Consider the following 27,118-nt stretch of genomic DNA (forward strand, 5'->3'; position numbering starts at 1 on the left):
TACATAACTCCTATACAGTATATGCAGCCTGTCTTTCTGTCTATAGGATTCAGACTGTTTTCACAGGATATTCACTGGTTACTAAATACATTTGGCCTGATGCACAGTTGAGCGCTAATTGGCCGTATATGCTCCCGCTATAGGAAATAGATGCGTATACTGGCCTGTATGTACCTTGCATTACCCGTTCCCCATATCCATACGCTTGGGGGCTGCTAGTCCTCATCACTTACACAGCCTGTACTTGGTGCAAATGATACGTCGACGCGTCCTCTAAACTTTGCCTAAGTGAGACGGCCCGTCACAGCCCAGATCCGCCTCCTGAGTCACTAGTGTACATGTGACTGGAAGGCGTAAGATTCTATAGAAAAGGGGGCCCTAGACTGCACACCCTGAATATATATATATATATATATATATATATATATATGTATATATATAATGGGAGGTGCTACCTGTGGAGACTATTGTTGCAAACACAAGAAGAAAAAGTACAAGTGCACAACTCCAACATTACTGATTATATATAATACATTATGCGATAGAATTTTGCAATAAATAGAGGTTTTAGCATAATCATGGCCAGTGCAGCTTAGGGTTGATTTTTGGGGCGTGGGTCCCCCTGGATTGCTTTGGGTGGGCTGCTTCAGGGCTTCGCATTATAATCACATTTTCCTTTTTTGCACTTTTAGCACCTCTATTGTTTGATTAATATATATGTATTATTTTGAAACCTCTATTTTTCACCTTCTTATATATGCAGCAGTAGCTGCTCTTATCTCTCTTACACCTTCTCTCATTAGAGTGATGCCCTGGGGTGGCTCAGCTGGGCGCGTTTGGGGGGGGTGTCCTGTGCTCTGGATTTCAACCCCAGTATGTTAGGGACCTGCCCTCGGAGGTTACCTGGGCGTAAGACTCTACAGCGTGCGTACTTGTGTACGCTTGGTTTTGGAGCATGCGCGGTGTCGTAACACACAAAATACGCTACGCAAACAGGCGCACGTTCAACTTGGCATCAGGCCCCTTGCGTGCATCACATAAATACATTGACCAATAAGGAGCCCCAGTGGTGGCAGCAACGAGGGCTTCTCCCATAAAGAGATGACCCAATTCCATTGCAGCACGGAAGTGTAGGATGCCGAATTTATGCCTTCGTGCCTTGAAGAAATCCTGTCCCAATTACATTGATTATTTGTGCATTACTCAGAATGTAGAGGCATGCCTCCCCCCTACCTGCCCCCGCACAGTAATGAAGCATAGTCTCAGACACAACCCTGGCGCGGTGCCCGCACCCCGAGAAAACAAGTAAAAAAACTCACATTCCATTTTCATGCCCATTTCTAAACATTTCTTCAGGCGGCAAAATTGGCATCGGTTCCGGTGATGTTTGTTGATGACGCAGTCCTGGCTGCTGCGACAGCTATAGGTCAGGCTCTTCCGGACGCTCCTTTTAAAGAAGCCCTTACATCCTTCGCAGCTAACGGCACCATAATGACGACCTGGGGCAGAAAACCAGCACTTTGTGAACAAAAGAAATAGCGAGGCAAGGATTAGGTTTGCACTAAACCAATAGGTAAAAATAAAACACGTTGCTCTGCGTTACCGCGACCCACCATTGCTGTTCTGCTAAAGAGCACAGATCAACTAATGATGTATCTGAATCTCGGGGCTTTATTTATCTTCCCGGCATGTTGCAGGTATAATGTAAAACCCTGCAACCCACCAGGAAGCAGCGGCATCGCCTTCATAAATAAAGCTTAGGGCCTGATTCAGCAAGGAACGCAAGTCTGCATACGCGCGCACAAGGCAGCTGCGAAAGTATGCTAATGAACGCAATCGCAGCACAAAATGCAGACGCCCAGCACTACATAATGCCGGCCCCTTACCCTTACTCACAACCACAATACCTCGCTATACAGCGCAAACATCGAGAACCATCGAACCCATTAGCATAAGAGTGGTTGACCTGACCTCACTCAGCTTCCTGTGGGCAAATGCCGTCGCACGGCCTTAATTATGCACGCCCCTGTAACGGCGTTCAAACGCACTGGCACGCCTTAGTTTCACTGACCTCCCCCCAGTCACCACCCACCAAACGGTCACTTTCTGTCAATCAATGTGCGCTGAGACTGCGTGCTCCCTGCGATCACTTTCCGATTGCAGTGGAGTGTTCGCGCATGCGCAGAATGCAAACATCGGCCGATTGTGTGCGAATTCGCGGCTGCGTTCCTTGCTGAATAAGGCCCTTAGTTACAAAGCACAGAGTATACATCCAGCGAGGGGAGGGGGAGTCATAGTATACCAGCTATGTGCACCTAAGGGCCTGATTTACGCTAATGCAATCGCAACTGCATTCTCTTACGGATCGCTTTAGTGAAAATATGCTAATGACTTCCAAAGCTTCCCCAAGCATTGGCGCACCCACTGCTGCCTTCTCATATCTGTCCAACGACGTGCAACTTCGGGAACCTCCACGCAGATCAGGCAGCTTCGGCCTCAAACACTGCGTCTCTCCTGACACGCTGTGCGCTCTCGTGCTGCAAAGGCGATCGCAATGGCCAATTTGTGCAAGCACATGAAACGGCGCTTAAACGGTCCTGACCCACCTGCGTTTACCTAGCCACCCCCCCTCCCCAGTTACCTCGGCAGGAATTGGTATGAAATACCGCCGGCCGCATGGTCGGCTGTTCGATACCCGGCAGCGGAAGCCCGACATCAGCAGAGATCCCGGCAGCGGAAGCCCGACAGCGCTGGAAATCCCGATCGTGGATAGGTAAGTATTGTCTAAACTAACCTAACCCCCCTAACCCTCCTTAGGGGTGCCTAACCCTAACCTCCCCCCCAAGTGCCTAAACCTAATCCCCCCTCTAAGTGCCTAACCCTAACCACCCCCTTCCCCGCTGCCTGAACCTAGGTCCCCCGGGGGGGTGCCTAACCCTAAGTCCCCCCCCCGGGGTGCCTAACCCTCCCTCCCCCTAGCCTAACCCTAACCCTCCCGGGGGGGGTGCCTAACCCTAAGTCCCCCCCGGGTGGCCTAAACCTAACCCTCCCCCCCGTGGCTGTCCGCTCGCGGCGCCCGGCATCACTACGATCGGGATGCCGGGCGCCGGTCTCCCGGCGTCGGGGGAAATGCCGGGCGTCTACATCTACACGCCCGGCATTTCACCCTTGCCGGGATATGACAGTCGGGGAGCCGGCTGCCGGTATTTAGGCAGTCGGCTTCCCGATTGCATACCCCTCCTCCAAACGCTGACTACCTGTCACTCACTTTTCAAGTGAATCCTGTGCGTGAGAACAATCGCAAAACAAATGCGATTTCACGCATACGCAATGGCTACAAATCCCTCAACCTGCAGAAATATCGGCATTGCGTAAATCTCTTCAATCTAGCCCAGAGCGTTCACCTAAAAGACTGCAAACCTGCAACTGAGACTCAGCCTCCTGCCCTGATCTAGAGTGCATGTATGTTTATGTACATGTCAATCATGTAACCGTCCATACATACCCATCAAAGGGGTGTCCTACATGAACATTAAAATTAACCAATCCCCCTACCCTTGCCTATAAGAGAACCCATTTACCCCTCGTTGCGACACAGGGCCTGATTCAGCATGGATCGCTATTCCGCTTATACGCACGCAACACAGTTGCTAATATCAGCGGTGATATGTAAATGTTTGCAATCGCATTGTGATCGCAACCTAATATAAGGACGCCCACTTCCCCTGACTCACATCCGTATACTTTGGCAACAAAGCGAAACAATCGGTAACATCGGACCCATACGCACAGTTAGGGCTGGTCAGACCTCACTCAGGAATTACTTACTTCTGCGCACGCTATGGGGCCTCAGTCTACGTATGGAATCACAGTGGATAATTATGCACGCCCCAGCAACGCCGTTGAAACGCACTGGCATGCCTGCGTTCACCCGACAGCGACCACCCCCCCCCCCGTCACCACCCACAAACGGCACTTCCTGTCACTCTGCCAAGGGTCTGCGTAGTCACTGCAATCGTTTTCCCGTTTGCAGTGGCTAGTTCGCGCACTGCGATTCATACGCATGCGCAGAACGCAACAATCAGCCGATCTCATGCGTATAAGCAACTGTGTCCCTTTGCTGAATCAGGCCCACTGACTCCAATCAGCAGCCAGCTTTCATGAATTCATTTCATTAGTCCTGGTCTGAAGGAGTACCAACGTTTATCATGCGTGTGCGTGTGTTAGAGATAAGGACTTCTAAGGACACAGAACAGTAACTTACATAATAACTACAATATTAATAACACTCTGGGCTTCATTCAGAGCCGCTCGTAAGCGGCCGCTCATTCGTTCCGAGCGATGTTCGCACATCTGCGCATGCGTACGGATTGTAATACGCATGCGCGAACCAGTCAGTGCGGCCGAAAATCGTGTGCTCGCTAAATAGCGAATGCCTGCTAATTTGAGTGACAGAATGAGGCGTATGTGGGTGGTAACAGGGGAAGGTGCTTGAAAACGGGGAGTGGAGATCCGAACGCAGGCGTGCTTAAAGGTCAAAACGGGCGTTTTAAGGGTGTGCATAATTAATACAGCAGCGTCATTGACCACGTCACTGGGTTATTTTATAGTCAGAACTGCTCGCATGATTGCGGTAGGAAAATGCAATCACAAGAATAGCGAGCAGTTCATACGCCGTTCGATGTACTCGATTAATCTAATAAATAGCGGACATGACATATGATGCGAGCGGCCAGGGGGCGTTTTTTTCAAAATAAAGACCCCATGTTTTGTTCGCTCGTTCAGACATAGAGGCGTCAACAGACCGCAAAGAGCGAACGGTTAATTTAAATAGCCACCCCCTTTTTCTGAACGAGCGAGCGCAAATAGCGTCCGGCTCTGAATGAGGTCCTCTGGGCGGATTTCTTTATAACATCAGAGATGGTGAATTTGCAGCAGTTGCAGCGGATGCTGAGATCTGGTTACGGCAGGAGCCACAAGTCATGTGATACATTAGATCATCGATAATCCAGACTGACCTGATGCTTTGTCCCCGCACACTACGCAGTACTCTACAATCTGCGGCCGCTGTACGTCTGCCTTTCCCAGCAGCCGCTCCACAGAGGCTGCATCCGTTACTATCTGGAGGAACATAGAGAACAACACACGTGAAACGCTGAAAAGGGGGATTTTCATACTGACTGCTAAATGCTTCTGTCCTGGGCTGTGGGTTATGTTATGTGAGGCTGTAGTGTATCACAGGCTGTGGGTTATGTTATGTGAGGCTGTAGTGTGTCCTGGGCTGTAGTATATCACAGGCTGTGGGATATGTTTGTGAGGCTGTAGTGTGTCCAGGGCTGTAGTGTATCACAGGCTGTGGGTTATGTTATGTGAGGCTGTAGTGTGTCCTTGGCTGTAGTGTATCACAGGCTGTGGGTTATGTTTGTGAGGCTGTAGTGTGTCCAGGGCTGTAGTGTATCACAGGCTGTGGGTTATGTTATGTTTGTGAGGCTGTAGTGTGTCCAGGGCTGTAGTGTATCACAGGCTGTGGGTTATGTTATGTGAGGCTGTAGTGTGTCCTTGGCTGTAGTGTACCACAGGCTGTGGGTTATGTTATGTGAGGCTGTAGTGTGTCCTGGGCTGTAGTGTATCACAGGCTGTGGGATATGTGTGTGAGGCTGTAGTGTATCATAGGCTGTGGGTTATGTTATGTATGTGAGGCTGTAGTGTGTCCTGGGCTGTAGTGTATCACAGGCTGTAGGTTATGTTATGTGAGGCTGCAGTGTGTCCTGGGCTGTAGTGTATCACAGGCTGTGGGTTATGTTATGTTTGTAAGGCTGTAGTATATCACAGGCTGTGGGTTATGTTATGTTTGTGAGGCTGTAGTGTATCACAGGCTGTGAGTTATGTGTGTGAGGCTGTAGTGTGTCCTGGGCTGTAGTGTATCACAGGCTGTGGGTTATGTTCTGTGAGGCTGCAGTGTGTCCTGGGCTGTAGTGTATCACAGGCTGTGAGTTATGTGTGTGAGGCTGTAGTGTGTCCTGGGCTGTAGTGTATCACAGGCTGTGGGTTATGTTATGTGAGGCTGAGGTGTCCTGGGCTGTAGTGTATCACAGGCTGTGGGTTATGTTATGTGAGGCTGTAGTGTGTCCTGGGCTGTAGTGTATCACAGGCTGTGGGTTATGTTATGTGAGGCTGTAGTGTGTCCTGGGCTGTAGTGTTTCCTGGGCTGTAGTGTATCACAGGCTGTGGGTTATGTTATGTTTGTGAGGCTGTAGTGTGTCCTGGGCTGTAGTGTATCACAGGCTGTGGGATATGTGTGTGAGGCTGTAGTGTGTCCTGGGCTGTAGTGTATCACAGGCTGTGGGTTATATTCTGTGAGGCTGCAGTGTGTCCTGGGCTGTAGTGTATCACAGGCTGTGGGTTATGTTATGTTTGTGAGGCTGTAGTATATCACAGGCTGTGGGATATGTGTATGAGGCTGTAGTGTGTCCAGGGCTGTAGTGTATCACAGGCTGTGGGTTATGTTATGTGAGGCTGAGGTGTCCTGGGCTGTAGTGTATCACAGGCTGTGGGTTATGTTATGTGAGGCTGTAGTGTGTTCCTGGGCTGTAGTGTATCACAGGCTGTGGGTTATGTTATGTGAGGCTGTAGTGTGTCCTGGGCTGTAGTGTTTCCTGGGCTGTAGTGTATCACAGGCTGTGGGTTATGTTATGTTTGTGAGGCTGTAGTGTGTCCTGGGCTGTAGTGTATCACAGGCTGTGGGATATGTGTGTGAGGCTGTAGTGTATCACAGGCTGTGGGTTATGTTCTGTGAAGCTGCAGTGTGTCCTGGGCTGTAGTGTATCACAGGCTGTGGGTTATGTTGTTTGTGAGGCTGTAGTATATCACAGGCTGTGGGATATGTGTGTGAGGCTGTAGTGTGTCCTGGGCTGTAGTGTATCACAGGCTGTGTTATGTGTGTGAGGCTGTAGTGTGTCCTGGGCTGTAGTGTATCACAGGCTGTGGGTTATGTTATGTGAGGCTGAGGTGTCCTGGGCTGTAGTGTATCACAGGCTGTGGGTTATGTTATGTGAGGCTGTAGTGTGTCCTGGGCTGTAGTGTATCACAGGCTGTGGGATATGTTTGTGAGGCTGTAGTGTGTCCTGGGCTGTAGTGTATCACAGGCTGTGGGTTATGTTATGTGAGGCTGTAGTGTGTCCTGGGCTGTAGTGTATCACAGGCTGTGGGTTATGTTATGTGAGGCTGTAGTGTGTCCTGGGCTGTAGTGTATCACAGGCTGTGGGTTATGTTATGTGAGGCTGTAGTGTGTCCTGGGCTGTAGTGTTTCCTGGGCTGTAGTGTATCACAGGCTGTGGGTTATGTTATGTTTGTGAGGCTGTAGTGTGTCCTGGGCTGTAGTGTATCACAGGCTGTGGGATATGTGTGTGAGGCTGTAGTGTGTCCTGGGCTGTAGTGTATCACAGGCTGTGGGTTATGTTATGTGAGGCTGTAGTGTGTCCTGGGCTGTAGTGTATCACAGGCTGTGAGTTATGTGTGTGAGGCTGCAGTGTGTCCTGGGCTGTAGTGTATCACAGGCTGTGGGTTATGTTCTGTGAGGCTGCAGTGTGTCCTGGGCTGTAGTGTATCACAGGCTGTGAGTTATGTGTGTGAGGCTGTAGTGTGTCCTGGGCTGTAGTGTATCACAGGCTGTGGGTTATGTTATGTGAGGCTGAGGTGTCCTGGGCTGTAGTGTATCACAGGCTGTGGGATATGTTTGTGAGGCTGTAGTGTGTCCTGGGCTGTAGTGTATCACAGGCTGTGGGTTATGTTATGTGAGGCTGTAGTGTGTCCTGGGCTGTAGTGTTTCCTGGGCTGTAGTGTATCACAGGCTGTGGGTTATGTTATGTTTGTGAGGCTGTAGTGTGTCCTGGGCTGTAGTGTATCACAGGCTGTGGGATATGTGTGTGAGGCTGTAGTGTGTCCTGGGCTGTAGTGTATCACAGGCTGTGGGTTATGTTATGTGAGGCTGTAGTGTGTCCTGGGCTGTAGTGTATCACAGGCTGTGGGTTATGTTATGTGAGGCTGTAGTGTGTCCTGGGCTGTAGTGTATCACAGGCTGTGGGATATGTGTGTGAGGCTGTAGTGTGTCCTGGGCTGTAGTGTATCACAGGCTGTGGGTTATGTTATGTTTGTGAGGCTGTAGTGTGTCCTGGGCTGTAGTGTATCACAGGCTGTGGGATATGTGTGTGAGGCTGTAGTGTGTCCTGGGCTGTAGTGTATCACAGGCTGTGGGTTATGTTATGTTTGTGAGGCTGTAGTGTGTCCTGGGCTGTAGTGTATCACAGGCTGTGGGATATGTGTGTGAGGCTGTAGTGTGTCCTGGGCTGTAGTGTATCACAGGCTGTGGGATATGTGTGTGAGGCTGTAGTGTGTCCTGGGCTGTAGTGTATCACAGGCTGTGGGTTATGTTATGTGAGGCTGTAGTGTGTCCTGGGTTGTAGTGTATCACAGGCTGTGGGATATGTGTGTGAGGCTGTAGTATGTCCTGGGCTGTAGTGTATCACAGGCTGTGGGATATGTGTGTGAGGCTGTAGTGTGTCCTGGGCTGTAGTGTATCACAGGCTGTGGGATATGTGTGTGAGGCTGTAGTGTGTCCTGGGCTGTAGTGTATCACAGGCTGTGGGTTATGTTATGTGAGGCTGTAGTGTGTCCTGGGTTGTAGTGTATCACAGGCTGTGGGATATGTGTGTGAGGCTGTAGTGTGTCCTGGGCTGTAGTGTATCACAGGCTGTGGGATATGTGTGTGAGGCTGTAGTGTGTCCTGGGCTGTAGTGTATCACAGGCTGTGGGATATGTTATGTTTGTGAGGCTGTCATAACCCCCTGGAGATGTCGTAAAGATCACAACTTCTGTAACCTACAGTTTACAACATGATGAGAGGGAGAACTCAAAACTGAGTGTGAGCTCCAGCATATGGGTATCTGAAGCACTGGTATCCAGAACACCAGCAATTCCCTTCCAGTATGGCCGGAATCACTGACGCCCTCTCCAATCACTGCTGCAGAGGGCTTTCACATCCAACACAGGCTGGAAGGAAGCATTCCGTGGGCACCAGGAAGAGACTGGTGTAAACCATCAACTCCTCTGATGATCTGAGTCGGGGCAGATGCCCACAACATTCAGCAGCCCTTCCATGGTCAGGGAAAAACATGTCAGGTCCTTGGGATCTAATGATGAAGAGGAGCTCCAACAAGGATAACGAATTTCCCTGATTGGCGACAGAGCTCCCCATCGGGGCGAACAGGGATTATGGACTTGCGTTAAGGAGAAGACGAGCCCCAACCACTTCCACGCTGTATGTGAAGTCTTAAGTACTCACAGCTGTCACCAGCCTTCATGTTCCCCCCGGCAAGGAGAGGAGCGGTAGATAATAAAACTTATTTAAGTTTATTATAAGGGAAGAAGAAACTCTCCCCACCCGTAGAGCCCTTTACTATCGTCTGCAGTACTTTATCACATTTGCTTACATTTTACTGTGTGATTTGAATACCTCATTTGTTTATATTCTACAGCATTAACACTTTAACGAAAAGGTTTAGGAGACTGAGCATTCAAGAAAATTTGGTAGAATAGGTTTTAAATATGGTAGCCTTCTTTTAAATCAGAAAAACAATCCTTGGGCGGAATTCAATTGTTTTCGCGGCCCGGATCTCCCATCTAAAGTGACAGGAGATCGCGGGCCGCTATTCAATTGTTACAGCTTTTCGCGCTGATCGCGCCCAAAGTGGTAGGGTTTAGCCGCGTAAATTGGCTAACCCTGACCAAAGTGCTGGGCGCGATCGCGAAAAGTGCCGTTTGGATGCCCAAACAGGTAACTTTTCGACGATTTCAGCTCGCACCCCTCTGGGGCTGCGAGCTGAAATGGAGCGTTGGCAGCTCATAGCGCCCGACAGGAGCAACAATCGAATAGCTCCGTTGGGCGCGATGGGGGCTGGAAAGAATTGAATTCCGCACAACGTTTCTAATAAATTTCCAGCTTCGTAACATAAAACGAAACAATGGACAGATATTCACGCCCAGCGGCGGACTGCGACCAATCAAAGCGGCCGATCTCTACAGCATTCATACAATGACTTATGAAGCTATCATGTGAACAGGATCCAGTCAAGATGCTGGTGGACGGGATGCCGGGCATCAGGATACCGACGCCGGAATATGATGCCAACATCCCGAAGGGATCAAGATACAGACGTTGCCATCCCGACCGCCAGCATCCTGAAGGTAAGTATGCGGGTTAGGATTAGGGACCTGCCTGGGTGGGTTAGGGACCGACCAGGGAGGGATAGGCTGCGGGGAGGGAGGGTTAGGCACCACCGGGGGGAGGTCAGGGTTAGGCACCGCCCAGGGACAGTTAGGTTTAGGGTGCGGGAAGTGGAGGTTAGGTTTAGGCACCACCAGGGGGAGGTTAGGGTTAGGGGGGGTAGAGTGGGAGGGTTAGGCTACTTACCAGCCCCTGTCGGGATGTTCACCATCGGGATGCCGTTGTCGGTCTTCTGACCGTTGGCATCCCGTCCGCCGGTAAATCATACCGATTCCATATGAACTGCAGCAAGCAACGTAATTACAATTACAAATGTAAAAGTACTTTTGGGGTGTAAAAGAGATAATACAATGCTTTTCAGGGCTCTCATCCTTGTAGCATAGGGTTATGTTGCAATTGAAGGTTGTAACAGAAATGATAACAAGTCTAAACAAAGGCAGGCCAGAGGGATCTGCAAGTCATCTTCTACCACCCGAATGTGTGTTTGGCCAATAGACCTTTTGTACTCAGATAAAACGCCCAGGACGGCTTGTGGTCCCTCTCGTACCTGTATCCTCCCTGGCACAATGTTCTCTGTGGTGAAGATAAGCTGCTTGGCACTGGAAGACTCTGGAGTTGCCAGTATCACCTTTCCTGCCCCAGATCCATCAGGACCGGTCAAGATAAACTGCTGCTTGGGAGACACAACGGAGTCTACGGCTGTCACAATCTGGATCTTCTGGCCGGTCTGTTGGTCGGTCACAATCTGCAAAGACAAAAAGACCACCGTAGTAGATGTTAGAGACCCCAGTGATATCAGGGGAGATGTTCCTCTGCAATGCAAATAGGACTTCCATTGGAAACATCAACAATGCGCGCTCAGGAACACATGCTCAATTGGAATTCCCCTCTATGGGCCGTATTCAATTAGCCGCTTTCGGCGAAAAGTTTTCGCCGGTGACGTCATTTGGCCAGGCGAAAACTTTTCCCCGTATTCAATTCCAAAGACTTTTCGCCGGTGCCAAAAGTCTGCGCCTCGTAACCAGCGGAATAGATTCGCCTCTGAATGCAGGTGAGAAAAAGTGTAGAATTGGGGGTTTGGGGTGCAAAGTTGGGGGAACACCCCTGCAGCCTTGGGACAGCCCCCCAAAAGGTAAACTGCGTCAAAAAAAGTTTAAAAGAAATTTTAGATCACCCCAAAAAAGTACTTTAATTTTGGGGGGCGAAAAAGTCCAAAGTTGGGGGACAAACTTAAAAACTAGCGAAATAGACTCCAGGGGGTCCCCCAAGTATGCCCCAGGTGTTTTTTTTGATTGCAGGTGCTTGCTGAAGGTGCTTTTTTTTTAAAAAAACCTCACTTTAGCAATTTGTAACCATACTTGCACCCATTTTCATGTACCCCAAATTTGCTGGGACTATTTATTTTTGGCAAAAAAAACCTGCTAAATGCGATTCTTCACCACTTATGCAAAGACGCTATTGAGAGCATTTAAGCACCCCAAATACCTTCAGCAGGGATATTCGGGGGTACCCATATTGATCCCCAATGTCAGTGCATCTTTTGGGGGGGTCAGGCTGATTTCCCCAAATCTGACAGCACTTTTTGCCTGTTTGAGTTTTGCCGGGACGTGTTTTCACCTCCTTTGGAATTGAACAGGGCGAAAAGCGGCCGCGCGCACGGAAAGTGTTCTTTTCAAAAACACGCGATGTAGGTGGAAAGTCCAGCAGGCGAAAAGGACGGGGCTTTTGAATTGAATATGCCCCTATGATACATATTCTTTAATCGGGCCCAAATCTCCAGTGAAGTGGGGCCGTGATGATGCAAATCGCTGTTAATTGCGCCAACATGGCTCTGCCTTCCACCACGTAATGGCACAAATTGGAATATTAAGCCAAGGGGGCGTAATGAAGTGAGGTAGGTGGAATTAATTTCCTGATTCAGGATTAAAGAACTGGCGGTCCCTGGGTTAAGAACTGGCGGTACCTGGGTTAAGAACTGGCGGTCCCTGGGTTAAGAACTGGCAGTCCCTGGGTTAAGAACTGGCGGTCCCTCAATCGTGCAGCTAGTAGCGCGCAGTTATAACCACCCAAACTAAGGAGAGCCAAATAGCAAGTGATATACATAATAAACACACAATATATCATGATGGTAGATGAGCCCAGGAAAATGTAAGCAACTGGCCCTGGCACCACAACAGCGATTATATATATTTGTCTGCTACAAGCATTTATATATAGTTATTTATCTGATATGAATTAGACTCCAGATTGTTCTAGTGAAAGCGACTTGGCGAGTGAAATACCTGGATGCGCTGCGGAGTGGATACGGCGGAGTCTGTAGAGATTATCTGGATACGCTGGGAGGAGCTGGTCATCACTGAAGATTCCTGAACCTGACGAGAGGAGGAACACGCTTCAGAAAAGGTTTCATTTTACCCCACACATTGGCGGCAAGTACAATGCGGCCGGCAAGTCCTAGGCCCTAAGCAATTGCAATCAAATCAGGGAAGAAGTCAGCTGTAAAGTGCACGTGAGATCGCACCGTCAGCCTGCGCTGTAAGCTGCCAGTGACTTCTCTCTCCCACCAGATGAGATGGGGTTAGAGCTTCAAGGTTGCTCCTGGCGTTACTGCAACATTATTTCTCTGAGAATCAGGACAATGCGCTAAACATTGACAAACGACTTGGTGAAGCAGCAGGTGTGGACTGTGTATTATGTTCTTGTTGTGAGTACTGGAGATAGCGGATGCTCGGCCAAACAATTATACAACAATTAACCCCTTCTACCCCCAAAGCTCCTGGGGATTCTTTTTATTATTGCACTGTCCGAAAATGTAGTGCTCCCACCTGTGCCAATATTGTGATGCCATCATGCGTGTTTACAATGAGGCCGTCATACAATGAGGACGTCATGTGTGTTTACAATGAGGCCGTCATGCGTGTTTACAATGAGGCCGTCATACGTGTGTTTACAATGAGGCCGTCATACGCGTGTTTACAATGAAGCCGTCATGCGCGTGTTTACAATGAGGCCGTCATGCGTGTGTTTACAATGAGGCCGTCATGCGTGTTTACAATGAGGCCGTCATGCGTGTTTACAATGAGGCCGTCATGCGTGTTTACAATGAGGCCGTCATGCGTGTGTTTACAATGAGGCCGTCATGCGTGTGTTTACAATGAGGCCGTCATGCGTGTTTACAATGAGGCCGTCATGCGTGTGTTTACAATGAGGCCGTCATGCGTGTTTACAATGAGGCCGTCATGCGTGTGTTTACAATGAGGCCGTCATGCGTGTTTACAATGAGGCCATCATGCGTGATTACAATGAGGCCGTCATACAATGAGGCCGTCATGCGTGTTTACAATGAGGCCGTCATACGTGTTTACAATGAGGCCGTCATGCGTGTGTTTACAATGAGGCCGTCATGCGTGTTTACAATGAGGCCGTCATGCGTGTGTTTACAATGAGGCCGTCATGCGTGTTTACAATGAGGCCATCATGCGTGATTACAATGAGGCCGTCATACAATGAGGCCGTCATGTGTGTGTTTACAATGAGGCTGTCATGCGTGTTTACAATGAGGCCATCATGCGTGATTACAATGAGGCCATCATGCGTGATTACAATGAGGCCGTCATACAATGAGGCCGTCATACAATGAGGACGTCATGTGTGTTTACAATGAGGCCGTCATGCGTGTTTACAATGAGGCCGTCATACGTGTGTTTACAATGAGGCCGTCATACGCGTGTTTACAATGAAGCCGTCATGCGCGTGTTTACAATGAGGCCGTCATGCGCGTGTTTACAATGACGCCATCATGCGTGTTAAAAATGAGGCCGTCATGCGTGTTTACAATGAGGCCGTCATACGTGTTTACAATGAGGCCGTCATGCGTGTGTTTACAATGAGGCCGTCATGCGTGTGTTTACAATGAGGCCGTCATGCGTGTTTACAATGAGGTCGTCATACGTGTTTAAAATGAGGTCGTCATGCGTGTGTTTACAATGAGGCCGTCATGCGTGTTTACAATGAGGCCGTCATGCGTGTGTTTACAATGAGGCCGTCATGCGTGTGTTTACAATGAGGCCGTCATGCGTGTTTACAATGAGGCCGTCATGCGTGTGTTTACAATGAGGCCGTCATGCGTGTTTACAATGAGGCCGTCATACGCGTGTTTACAATGAAGCCGTCATGCGCGTGTTTACAATGAGGCCGTCATGCGTGTGTTTACAATGAGGCCGTCATGCGTGTTTACAATGAGGCCGTCATGCGTGTTTACAATGAGGCCGTCATGCGTGTTTACAATGAGGCCGTCATGCGTGTGTTTACAATGAGGCCGTCATGCGTGTGTTTACAATGAGGCCGTCATGCGTGTTTACAATGAGGCCGTCATGCGTGTGTTTACAATGAGGCCGTCATGCGTGTTTACAATGAGGCCGTCATGCGTGTGTTTACAATGAGGCCGTCATGCGTGTTTACAATGAGGCCATCATGCGTGATTACAATGAGGCCGTCATACAATGAGGCCGTCATGCGTGTTTACAATGAGGCCGTCATACGTGTTTACAATGAGGCCGTCATGCGTGTGTTTACAATGAGGCCGTCATGCGTGTTTACAATGAGGCCGTCATGCGTGTGTTTACAATGAGGCCGTCATGCGTGTTTACAATGAGGCCATCATGCGTGATTACAATGAGGCCGTCATACAATGAGGCCGTCATGTGTGTGTTTACAATGAGGCTGTCATGCGTGTTTACAATGAGGCCATCATGCGTGATTACAATGAGGCCATCATGCGTGATTACAATGAGGCCGTCATACAATGAGGCCGTCATACAATGAGGACGTCATGTGTGTTTACAATGAGGCCGTCATGCGTGTTTACAATGAGGCCGTCATACGTGTGTTTACAATGAGGCCGTCATACGCGTGTTTACAATGAAGCCGTCATGCGCGTGTTTACAATGAGGCCGTCATGCGCGTGTTTACAATGACGCCATCATGCGTGTTAAAAATGAGGCCGTCATGCGTGTTTACAATGAGGCCGTCATACGTGTTTACAATGAGGCCGTCATGCGTGTGTTTACAATGAGGCCGTCATGCGTGTGTTTACAATGAGGCCGTCATGCGTGTTTACAATGAGGTCGTCATACGTGTTTAAAATGAGGTCGTCATGCGTGTGTTTACAATGAGGCCGTCATGCGTGTTTACAATGAGGCCGTCATGCGTGTGTTTACAATGAGGCCGTCATGCGTGTTTACAATGAGGTCATCATGCGTGATTACAATGAGGCCGTCATACAATGAGGCCGTCATGCGTGTTTACAATGAGGCCGTCATACGTGTTTACAATGAGGCCGTCATGCGTGTGTTTACAATGAGGCCGTCATGCGTGTTTACAATGAGGCCGTCATGCGTGTGTTTACAATGAGGCCGTCATGCGTGTTTACAATGAGGCCATCATGCGTGATTACAATGAGGCCGTCATACAATGAGGCCGTCATGTGTGTGTTTACAATGAGGCTGTCATGCGTGTTTACAATGAGGCCATCATGCGTGATTACAATGAGGCCATCATGCGTGATTACAATGAGGCCGTCATACAATGAGGACGTCATGTGTGTGTTTACAATGAGGCCGTCATACGTGTTTACAATGAGGCCGTCATACGTGTTTACAATGAGGCCGTCATGCGTGTTTACAATTAAGCCGTCATGCGTATGTTCACAATGAGGCCGTCATGCGTGTGTTTACAATGAGGCTGTCATGCGTGTGTTTACAATGAGGCCATCACAGAAGACACCAGGAGGATTCCCTAGCCCCAGAAATTAAAGCATGAGGATCTGAAACAATAGCTAATGCTGCCGGAGGAATGGAAAGAGGAGGCTCCTAGCAAATGTCTGCTCCTCTGCAACCATGACCGCATTGCTCTGTAAATCCAAAATCTATTTGCCTTGGCCAAATAATAGGTGCACCCCTCCCCTCCTGCAGCCTAACCCTAACCCTCCCCTCCTGCAGCCTAACCCTAACTCTCCCCTCCCGCAGCCTAACCCTAACCCTCCCCTCCCGCAGCCTAACCCTAACCCTCCCCTCCCGCAGCCTAACCCTAACCCTCCCCACCTGCAGCCTAACCCTAACCCTCCCCTCCCGCAGCCTAACCCTCCCCTCCCGCAGCCTAACCCTAACTCTCCCCTCCCGCAGCCTAACCCTAACTCTCCCCTCCCGCAGCCTAACCCTCCCCTCCAGCAGCCTAACCCTAACCCTCCCCTCCAGCAGCGTACCCCTAACCCTTCCCTCCCGCAGCGTAACCCTCCCTGCCCGCAGCCTGACCCTCGCCTCCTGCAGCCTAACTCTAACCCTCCCCTCCCGCAGCCTAACCCTAACCCTCCCGCAGCCTAACCCTTCCCTCCCACAGCCTAACCCTTCCCTCCTGCAGGCTAACCCTAACCCTTCCCTCCGGCAGCCTAACCCTAAACCCTCCCCTATCACAGCCTAACCCTAACCCCCCCACCCACAGCTATAGCGAGCGGCCAGGAAGATGGTCGCGATGGTCAAGACCATCGCGACCATCGGGCTTGCGACGAGACCCTTGTGGTAGGGTCTCATTGCCGCAAGCCCCAGAGAGATTTCGTCTCTCACAGAGCCGAAATCTCTCCCACTGACATCACTTGTGATGTCAGTGGGGCCGCCCCCAAAATGAGGCGTTCACATGGGAACGCCTCCGTTGGGCAGCCACACCCCAGGCCCGCCCACCAAAGGGGGCGTGCTGTCACTCAACATCGACAGCACGCCCCCTTTGGTACGAGACCCAGAGCAACGGTTTGCCCGTCGCTATCCGGGTCTCGCGCATGCGCGCAACGTAGCCAGCTCCGTCGTGCGCATGCGCACTGGGCCACCATTGACCCGCTTGCGAGCGCATAGCGCTCGCGAGCGGGTTTGAATCAGGCCCCCAGTGCCATGGTAGGGTTGGACAGTATCAGACAGGGCCGTAGCTAGGGTAGTGCGGCCAGTGCCATTGCACAGGGCACCACAGGTCAGGGGGTGCTGTTTGGGTCTGTCAAATTTCTGTTTATTATCATTCTCACTTATAACTTCCTCTTATTTCATCCCCAGCATCTCCTGGCCTCCCCTATCTCTTCCCTGGCCCTTCCCCATGAAGCCATGGCCCTTTTTTGGGTGCATTATGTCCCTTTGAAAAATGAAGGGGGCACCAATGCTCTTTCTGGCACAGGGCACCAAAAAGTCTAGTTACGGCTCTGGTATCAGAGCTGCTGACTGACTTGGAAACATGGAAAGTGCAGGGTGAGAACAAGAGGGCCCTGCCCATGAGAGATGACAGGCCACGGGTGGGAGTAACTGGGTAGAGATAAGGAGGGAGGACAGAGGCATGAGTTAGAAGCTGTGAGGAGGGCTGGGTGGCTTTTATAAAAAGGTGTCTGTATGACCTCCAGGGTCTGTAAATATTTTTATTTGTTTTATGCAACATTATCCTTGTATCCTGTAAAACTGGGGTTTTTAGCATACGGCCCTCCAGCTGTTGTGGAACTACAAAGCCCAGCATGTCCAGCCACAGTTATTAGGGCCAAAACTGTGGCAGGGCAAGCTGGGATGTGTAGTCCCACAGCAGCTGGAGGGCCGCAGGTTGAATGCCCCTGCTATAAAGTTTAACACAAGCTACTGTTTTCTGTTATCAGTCATTTGTGTATGAAAAGTTCTCACCCCCCTCCCTCCCCTCACATTTTTATCTGACATACAGTCCAGCCATGGCCAAAAGTTTTGAGAATGACACAAGTATTAGTTTTCACAAAGTCTGCTGCTTCCGTTTTTATTATGGCAATTTGCATATACTCCAGAATGTCATGAACAGTGATCAGATGAATTGCAAAGTCCCTCTTTGCCATGACAATGAACTTCATCCCAAAAACAACATTTCCACTGCATTTCAGCTCGACCACAAAAGGACCAGCTGTGACATCATGTCAGTGATTCTCTCGTTAACACAGGTGAGAGTGTTGACAAGGACAAGGCTGGAGATCACTCTGTCATGCTGATTGAGTTAGAATAACAGACTGGAAGTTTTAAAAGCAGGGTGGAGCTTGAAATCATTGTTCTTCCTCTGTTAACCATGGTTACCTGCAAGGAAACACGTGCAGTCATCATTGCTTTGCACAAAAAGGGCTTCACAGGCAAAGATATTGCTGCTAGTAAGATTGCACCTAAATCAACCATTTATCGGATCATCAAGAACTTCAAGGAGAGAGGTTCAATAGTTGTGAAGAAGGCTTCAGGGTGCCCAAGAACGTCCAGCAAGCGCCAGGACTGTCTCCTAAAGTTAATTCAGCTGCGGGATCAGGGCACCACCAGTGCAGAGCTTGCTCAGGAATGGCAGCAGGCAGGTGTGAGTGCATCTTCACGCACAGTGAGGTGAAGACTTTTGGAGGATGGCCTGGTGTCAAGAAGGGCAGCAAAGAAGCCACTTCTCTCCAGGAAAAACATCAGGGACAGACTGATATTCTGCAAAAGGTACAGGCATTGGACTGCTGAGGACTGGGGTAAAGTTATTTTCTCTGATGAATCCCCTTTCAGATTGTTTGGGGCATCTGGAAAAACGCTTGTCCGGAGAAGGAAAGGTGAGCGCTATCATCAGTCCTGTGTCATGCCAACAGTAAAGCATCCTGAGACCATTCATGTGTGGGGTTGCTTCTCAGCCAAGGGAGTAGTCTCACTCACAATTTTGCCTAAGAACACAGCCATGAATAAAGAATGGTACAAAAACATCCTCCAAGAGCAATTTCTCCCAACCATCCAAGAACAGTTTGGTGAGGAACAATGCCTTTTCCAGCATGATGGAGCACCTTGCCATAAGGCAAAAGTGATGACTAAGTGGCTCGGGGAACAAAAGATTGAAATTTTGGGTCCATGGCCAGGAATCTCCCCAGACCTTAATCCCATTGAGAACTTGTGGTCAATCCTCAAGAGGTGGGTGGACAAACAAAAACCCACAAACTCTGACAAACTCCAAGCATTGATTAGGCAAGAATGGACGGACATCAGTCAGTATGTGGCCCAGAAGGTGAGTGACAGCATGCCAGGGCGAATTGCAGAGGTCTTGAAAAAGAATGGTCAACACTGCAAATATTGACTCTTTGCATAAACTTAATGTAATTGTCAATAAAAGCCTGTGACACTTATGTAATGCTGTAATGTTACTTCAGTATACCATAGTAACATCTGACAAAAAGGTTTAAAAACACTGAAGCAGCAAACTTTGTGAAATCCACTACTTGTGTCATTCTCAAAACCTTTGGCTATGGCTGTATATTCAGTTCTGATTAGATCCTGCAACTTTTACACAGGTTTCTGTGAATACTACTTTATATATGTGGGTTTGATTCCCACCACGGCTCTACCTGTGCGGAGTTTGTATATTCTCCCTGTGCTTGCGTGGGTTTCCTCCGGGTACTCCGGTTTCCTCCCACACTCCAAAAATATACTGGTAGGTTAATTGGCTCCCAACACAAATTAACCCCAGTGTGTATGTGTGTGAGCATGTGATAGGTAATATAGATTGTAAGCTCCACTGGGGCAGGGACTGATGTGAATGGCCAAATATTCTCTGTAAAGCGCTGCGGAATATATGTGCACTATATAAATAACTGGTAATAAATTAATAAATAATAATATGACCCAACTTGCACTTTAGTTTTAGTGACCTTTAAATACATTAATGTCTTACGTGTGCCTTTACGTTCACTCGATCTAAGCGGTATTGTAGATTAGCTTTGGATCTGTGCTTTATGGGAACAATTTCACATTTGGGAGCTAAACATAGGGATCATGACGTTAACGCTTTGGTTGGCCCTGCCATTTATCTGACACCGCTTGAGATGGAAATCAGATGGCTCCAGAATCCATTGCAAAGTTCCTTCACAACAAACTATGGAAAACGCACAAGTGCTAAGAAGTTATGACAACCTGCGCGATCCTCTGCGAAGCGCAGCACCCATCTACTGACGTCACTGAAGGGAGAATGAAATGTAGGTCGGCTGAGTACGGGGACTGAACATCTACATAATGAGGGAACTATTTATCTGCCTCCCGTCACACTCAATGTCTTCTAATGAAACCTGTGGGACGTTCACACGGATCGGGGAGAGTCTAATTATAGGCCGTGAGGAAACTTCTCAACCAGAAGACTCCTCATTACTTCTCATCCGTTCACCTAGTATCCAAAGATCAATGTTACAGGAAGACAAAAATAATATGATCACTGATTAAAGATGTAACGCAGATATACACATGAGCCTGTCCTGGCATTACAGGAAAATATTCAAATGCAAGCTAGAATATGTATGTATTTATGTGGCGTAAATATTAACTCCCTAAATTCTGTTTAGCTATGATTCTGTGCAATGATAACTTTATATTACTGGAATGTACATCGCTATATACTTCTAGTTATCACCATAAATACACCACATACTCGCGTCGCATGTGTAATAGGATACACTCATTGGGAGGGAATTAAATTTTTTGTGCAATCTAAGTAATGTGCACCCAACAGAGCAATTCAATTGTTGCTCTGATCGGGCACGAATACTGCAGGTGCACATACTGTATATATAGTATATATTTTTTTCCAAACATGGGTGAGAAGGGGTCCCAAGCCAGTATGTTACCTAGGGCCAGACTTGGGCTGTGTCACCGGGGAGATCATCGGTGGGCACCACTGTTTTGTAGTCACGCCCTCTATCACAGGAGGGCGGGGCCTACGGCACCGTTCAATATAGCAAGGTGAATAGTGCAGCGCAGCTGCTTGGCGGGCTGTCATCAGCTGTTTTGACTGACCTGGGGACGGCTGCAGGCAGGTTAATAGGGCCCAGCATTTATTGGGGCACTGCACTACTGGGTAAATCCCATGAGACTTTGCAAAGTGGTCAGAGGAGCTTGTGCTGAGCTACGATTGAAGGAGCCCATCACATTCTCCCCAGACCCATTGGGAGACTGTGACTGCTGTTCCGCCGACTGACTGAGGTGGCTGTAACTTCTTGTGAGTACAGTGTACAGCAGGGCCCGACTGGCCATCGGGCCAGAAGGGCTGATGGCCTAAGGACCGGCTCGAGGAGGGGGAAAAGAAAAGTACCCCACCCTCCACCCCAACGGCTCCGGAATCACTATAATATCACGGAGACGGAAGGGGTGGAGGCAAGGATGGGCCAGCGGCTGCTGTGCTGGGCCGGGGAGAGACGGGGCGTGCCACGGCATGCCCCCTTGATTTAACCACGCCCCTGTGGGGGTCAGTGTGTTTTATTTTTTTTACTGTGGGGGCCAAGGTGTTGTTTTTTTTCTGTGTGAGTCAATGTCTGATATTTTTTTTTCTGTGGGGGGCAATGTGTGTATTTTAATGGCTGGCCACTCCTCTCTGGTGAGATGGCCACACCCCTTCCAGCATCTGGCCACGCCCCATAGTAACTATTGCATTCCCCTGGTCGGCCCTTCCCGCCCCATTCCGACACTGCCAAGGGCCCAATGTTATCTATCTGCTGTTGCTCCTCTCAGATGAAAGCCTCCATATGAGAATAAAGGCCCTGATTCAGAGCCGGACGCTCTGACAGAGCGCTCGCTCTGAATCAGGGCGTGTTTTTTTAATTTTATGGAGCGGCCTCCTGGCCGCTCGCATTGCTGTGGGTTGCCACCCACAGCTAATGCGAGCGTCCAGGATGATGGTCGCGATGGTCAAGACCATCGCGACCATCGGGCTTGCGACGAGACCCTTGTGGTAGGGTCTCGTGGCCGCAAGCCCTAGAGAGCTTTCAGCTCAAACAGAGCCGAAAGCTCTCCCACTGACATCACTTGTGATGTCAGTGGGGCCACCCCCAGATGGTAGGCGTTCTCATGGGAACGCCTCCGTCTGGGCAGCCACCGACCGGCCCGCCCACCAAAGGGGGCGTGCTGTCACTCAACATCGACAGCACGCCCCCTTTGGTACGAGACCCGGAGTGACGGATTGCCCGTCGCTATCCGGGTCTCACGCATGTGAATGACGGAGCCGGCTCCGTCATTGGCATGCGCTCTGGGCCACCATCGACCCGGTTGCGAGCGCTCAGCACTTGCGACCGGGTCTGAATCAGGCCCAAAGTCCCGGCAATGCACTAATAACTAAGTATTCAGCCAGTATATAAATTACTAACCACTGGGTTTGTAAAAAAAAAAAAAAAACCCTGATTGAGGATTTATTTCTAGTGCCATTTTATATCTATCGGTCATGATCGCAAACTACTGCTTAGTAAATAAACACAAAGTCTCAAAACTGTAAAATCCAACCTGGCCTGCCCGGTACAGTCACATAACGAGCATCATTTGTGTTACTGTAATTTAATGTGAAAACAATGGGCCTGATTCAGACCCACTCGCGAGCGGCTGTCCGCTCGCAAGTGGGTCGATGGTCTGCACTGAGCATGCGCACGACGGAGGGAGCTCCGTCGTGCGCATGCGCCAGACACGACGAGCGAAGGACTTTCCTTCGCTCGTTGTGTCCGATCAAAGGGGGCGTGCTGTCAATGTTGATTGACAGCACGCCCCCTTTGGTGGGCGTGCCTCCCTGACGGGGGCGTTCCCACGGGAACGCCTCCCGTCAGAAGCCGGCCCACTGACATCACTAGTGATGTCAGTGGGAGTGATTTTGGCTCTGATAGAGCCAAAATCACTCCGGAGCTTGCGGTTGAAAACCTCAACCGCAGGCTCCGGCTCGCAATTTTGATGGTCGCGATGGTCACGACCATCGCGGCCATCAAAATGCACGCTCGTATAGCCTGTGGGTGGTGACCCACAGCTATACGAGCGTCCAGGAGGACGCTCCATGAAAATGGAGCCCGGCCCTCATTCAGAGCGTGCGCTCTGCTCAGAGCGTACGGCTCTGAATGAGGGCCAATGTCCATATATTTATTACCTGTCACACACACACAGCGGAGACTGCGCCAATATTTGTGAAAATTCACTAGTAAATCGTAATATCATGGAGGCACTTTGTGGGTGCTACAAAACAGCTGCATCCATTGTGTGACAGTGACACTATATACTGTAGTACATCACCACCTTTAGTGGAGTTCCCATCAAATAAATACATTTGCCCCTATATACGACACACATCCCCATCCTCAGAAAGCCTCCCCCGTAGCTGGGGTCCAGAGCCGGCTCACTGGGAATGGTGCTAGCTTGCCGCCATATACAAAGCCCTCCATATTACCCCACTGAGCTCTGAAGCGCAATTCTCCTGTGCCACGGGCAGTACGCCCGGTCGTTTTCTTATTTCGGTTGAGATGCAGCTTTACATAAAGCACAGTTACAGTAGTTGTTATTACTGCGGCTCATCTGCCCCTCGGCGGAGGACAGTCACTAATACGGTCAGTAAGAGGTAAGTGTGTAGTAATAGCCAAACACCTGCTACACCGATCTAACTGGCAGCCGATCAATCACAGCCAAATGCTGACGAGATGCTGCACTTTGTAAGTAAATAAACTGAAAGGGGATGACGTAGAGTAGTTGCTGAATTGGCGTTACATCTCCGACGGCTGAATGGGCCATTAGTGGGCAGCAGCTAGGTGCTCAGACGCAAGATTAGCACCCCATTGGTGCCAAAGATGGACCTGGGAAATGGGGATTCTCGTCTTCACTACTGATGAGCACTTATCGCATTATCTGCAAGTAATTTTGATCTGCGGAGCAGCCCCCCCCCCTCCCTCACCAATGTCTCATGTATACTCTAAGCCAGTGGTCTCCAACCCGTAGCTCGCGGCTGTAATTTTGTTAGCTCACCTAGCTGCAGTACTGCCGAGTCGACTAGGAGGAAGTGACCTCTGACGCCATGGGTGGAGCCACAGGGAAGCACGTCAGGTGACTGCCGCAGTCTCTACAGCAACCACCCTGTGGTTCCACCCACGGCGTCTACGCTACGGCGGAGTGAGTGACTCCCACCCAGCCCTGCCGGAAAATCACACAGCAGCCCTGCCTATATCTTTTGCTCGTCTACTGCACGTACCTCCTTGGAGACGGTAATTAACAATGACACGTACATATTATTTACAAGCTACGACAATATCACTGTAATAATTAAATGCATTGTTATATTTCTATGAAACATTTTTTTTATTTTCATTAAATGACCTTCAATGGTTCGGTTATTAGCCAGATTTTTTTTTCTACAATTTTAGTAGCTCTTCAGGAGATTTCATTTTACTAAAGTAGCTCACACCTCAATTAAGGTTGGCGACCACTGGTCTAAGCCTACAGACCTCCTCCCCCTTCTGTGAATGATTCCAGGTACTGAAGGTAATACACTAGGATACATTTTTCTCACTCATATATGGGGCACCTAGGTGCATTATAATCCACATCTCTGATGTCTGGAGGAGAAGTTACAGCAATAGGGACAACTGAGATCAACCTAAGATAACACTGCCGTCACCCGAGACTTGTCGCATTGACTCTGATTGGGAGCTTATTCTGAATTGATCTTTTGACAGATTCACCAGAGAAATTGGCGATTTCAGTGATTTTTCAATGCCTGGCAAATTGTTTCCATTAATTTAGAAAACTGGTGAATTAAATGTAGATTTCCCTAATACTTGCACAGAGTGAAAAACAGTGACTTTCATCGTAATCGCTGCATATGACCTTTATTATGCAACTTTTTAAAATTTTAATCCCCTTCACCCACCCCCATTTTCAACTGAAGAGAAGTATTAAAGGGGCTAATTCAGAAGTGCACGCAAGTGCACTGCTGAACGCAGATTCACAATTATCAGGAATCTGCGCATGCACAGGACCCATTCTGCGAGTGTGCTAATATGCACGCTAGCCCCTGATTGACAGGCAGAGGCATTTAAGGAGCAGTGCGGGGGCGGCTGGCGTTCCCGGAAATGGGGCGTGTCCACCCCGTTCTCCAGGAGTGGCCAGCCCAGAGACTGTGTGGACTTACGCAGTCTGGTGGGCTCGCAAGCTGGCCAGCCTGAGTAAGCCGAGGCTTACTTAGCTGGCCGACCACCCAGCGCCGTCCACCATTGCAATCCTCGAACCTCTGTCGCAGTGCTGGGATCACAAATGCACACACCTCCTGCTGCATTTGCATTATTGCAAGGATCGCATAGCAAAGCTGCCTGCGTGCATACATCATATCTATAGCCTGTGTGCATACATCATATCTATAGCCTGCGTGCCTACATCATATCTATAGCCTGCGTGCCTACATCATATATCTACAGCCTGCGTGCATACATCATATATCTACAGCCTGCGTACATACATCATATATCTACAGCCTGCGTACATACATCATATATCTACAGCCTTCGTGCATACATCATATATCTACAGCCTGCGTGCATACATCATATCTATAGCCTGCGTGCATACATCATATCTATAGCCTGCGTGCATACATCATATCTATAGCCTGCGTGCAGCTTTGCAATTGCGATCCTTGCTGAATCAGGCCCAAAGTCTCCTGAGCCTCTGCAGCAGGTGATGATGGCTGGTGGTGATGTCACGGCCTATTAGCCTGAATATTATGACATCACACACGTGATATACACAGCTGCTGCCTTGGAATCCTCACTTCTCAATACGAGTTGGTCAGTGGAGGTGCGTTTGGATAGGAGAAACAAAAAACAAAAACTACCACAAGACAGCGATTAAGACCAAGCTTATAATGAAAATGTCTCAGACTAAAGCTGGGTGCACGCTAAACGATGTATACCCAGCACGATATCGCAAGTGAATTTCTGCTCTCACTGGGGCTGGTTCACAGAGCCCGATTAAGCATGGGACACAAGGGAGAGAACGCACGCACTCAGATGTTTTTGCACTGCACACGCATCGCACTGCACGTGCGCGGACTAGCCAGTGCGATCGGGTTAGGGTACGCAGACTACACACAGTGAGTGCGCAGACCCATCCGATATTTATGTTTGTGGGTGGTGACAGGAGGGCGAACGCAGACGTGCCTGTGCGTTGGGATGCCGTTATAGGGGCGTGCATAATTAAGGCAGTGCGGCAGCATACGCAGCTAGACGACTCGATGCACGCAGGAAGTGGCCAAAATCCTGCGCCAGGTCAGGTCATGCTCTATTGTGCGTCTGGGTCCGATGGTTCTCGATGTTACCGATGGTTCTCGATGTTACTGCTGTTTGCGCTATGCAGGGTAATGAGTGAGCACTGAGTAAAGGGAGATGGGCGGCACTATGTATTGCTGAGCGTCTGCACCCTTGTGCTGCAGATGCCGTGCGTATGCATTGATTAGCATATACATGCAGCAGCCGGGTGCGTGCGTTCTCTCCCTTGCTGGATCAGGCCCAGAATTGGTAATAAAAGTAAGCAGTAACTTTGCATCTTGGGAAAACCATGTTTCACTACAGATGGGGCACATTTAAAATGTGCAAGGGTAAAGGGGCCCATACATCAGCAATCACAGATTAGATGATTTTTTTCCACATAATTTAAAGATTCCCCAACTCACCGATCTGCGCCCAAACATCATGTTTCAGTGATTTTCCAGATCATTTTAGCAAATCACAGATCAGCCAATCGTGAAAGGCTCCTCATTTTACTAGTAATGGTCGGCAAATCGGCTGATCGTTACCATAAACTAGCAATATACAGCCCAATTGGTTGGGGAAATCCAAAATATTGTACATCCTGGTCGGAATCGTGATTGGTGTACCCCATACATTGCTGATTACCCCGCCCAATCGTCTCCAAAACGGGAAATTGCCCCAATCCATTGTCAATGTATGGGGGGACTTTAGATTTGGGAGGGGCGCATCCGAACTCCAATCTAAACTACAGTGTAAGAATAAAG

At 49.3% G+C, this 27,118-nt stretch overlaps 1 protein-coding gene across 2 annotated transcripts in view; it reads right to left on the reverse strand.

Moving 5' to 3' along the window:
- NR2C2 (nuclear receptor subfamily 2 group C member 2) overlaps nucleotides 1–27,118 on the reverse strand; it is a 52,381-nt gene that overhangs the window by 16,393 nt on the left and 8,870 nt on the right. For both annotated transcript variants that reach the window (XM_088450247.1, XM_088450246.1), the window contains exons 2-5: nucleotides 12,565–12,654; nucleotides 10,830–11,027; nucleotides 5,019–5,121; nucleotides 1,320–1,499 (exon numbers count right to left, since the gene is read on the reverse strand). In XM_088450247.1, the coding sequence (XP_088306373.1) occupies nucleotides 1,320–1,499; nucleotides 5,019–5,121; nucleotides 10,830–11,027; nucleotides 12,565–12,636 (553 nt within the window). In that variant the 5' untranslated portion in view covers nucleotides 12,637–12,654. The remainder of the gene's footprint in view (nucleotides 1–1,319; nucleotides 1,500–5,018; nucleotides 5,122–10,829; nucleotides 11,028–12,564; nucleotides 12,655–27,118) is intronic.

The sequence above is a fragment of the Taudactylus pleione genome, unplaced genomic scaffold (genome assembly GCF_031769625.1).
Source record: "Taudactylus pleione unplaced genomic scaffold, aTauple2 ptg000512l, whole genome shotgun sequence".
In the NCBI taxonomy this organism is placed as follows: domain Eukaryota; kingdom Metazoa; phylum Chordata; class Amphibia; order Anura; family Myobatrachidae; genus Taudactylus; species Taudactylus pleione.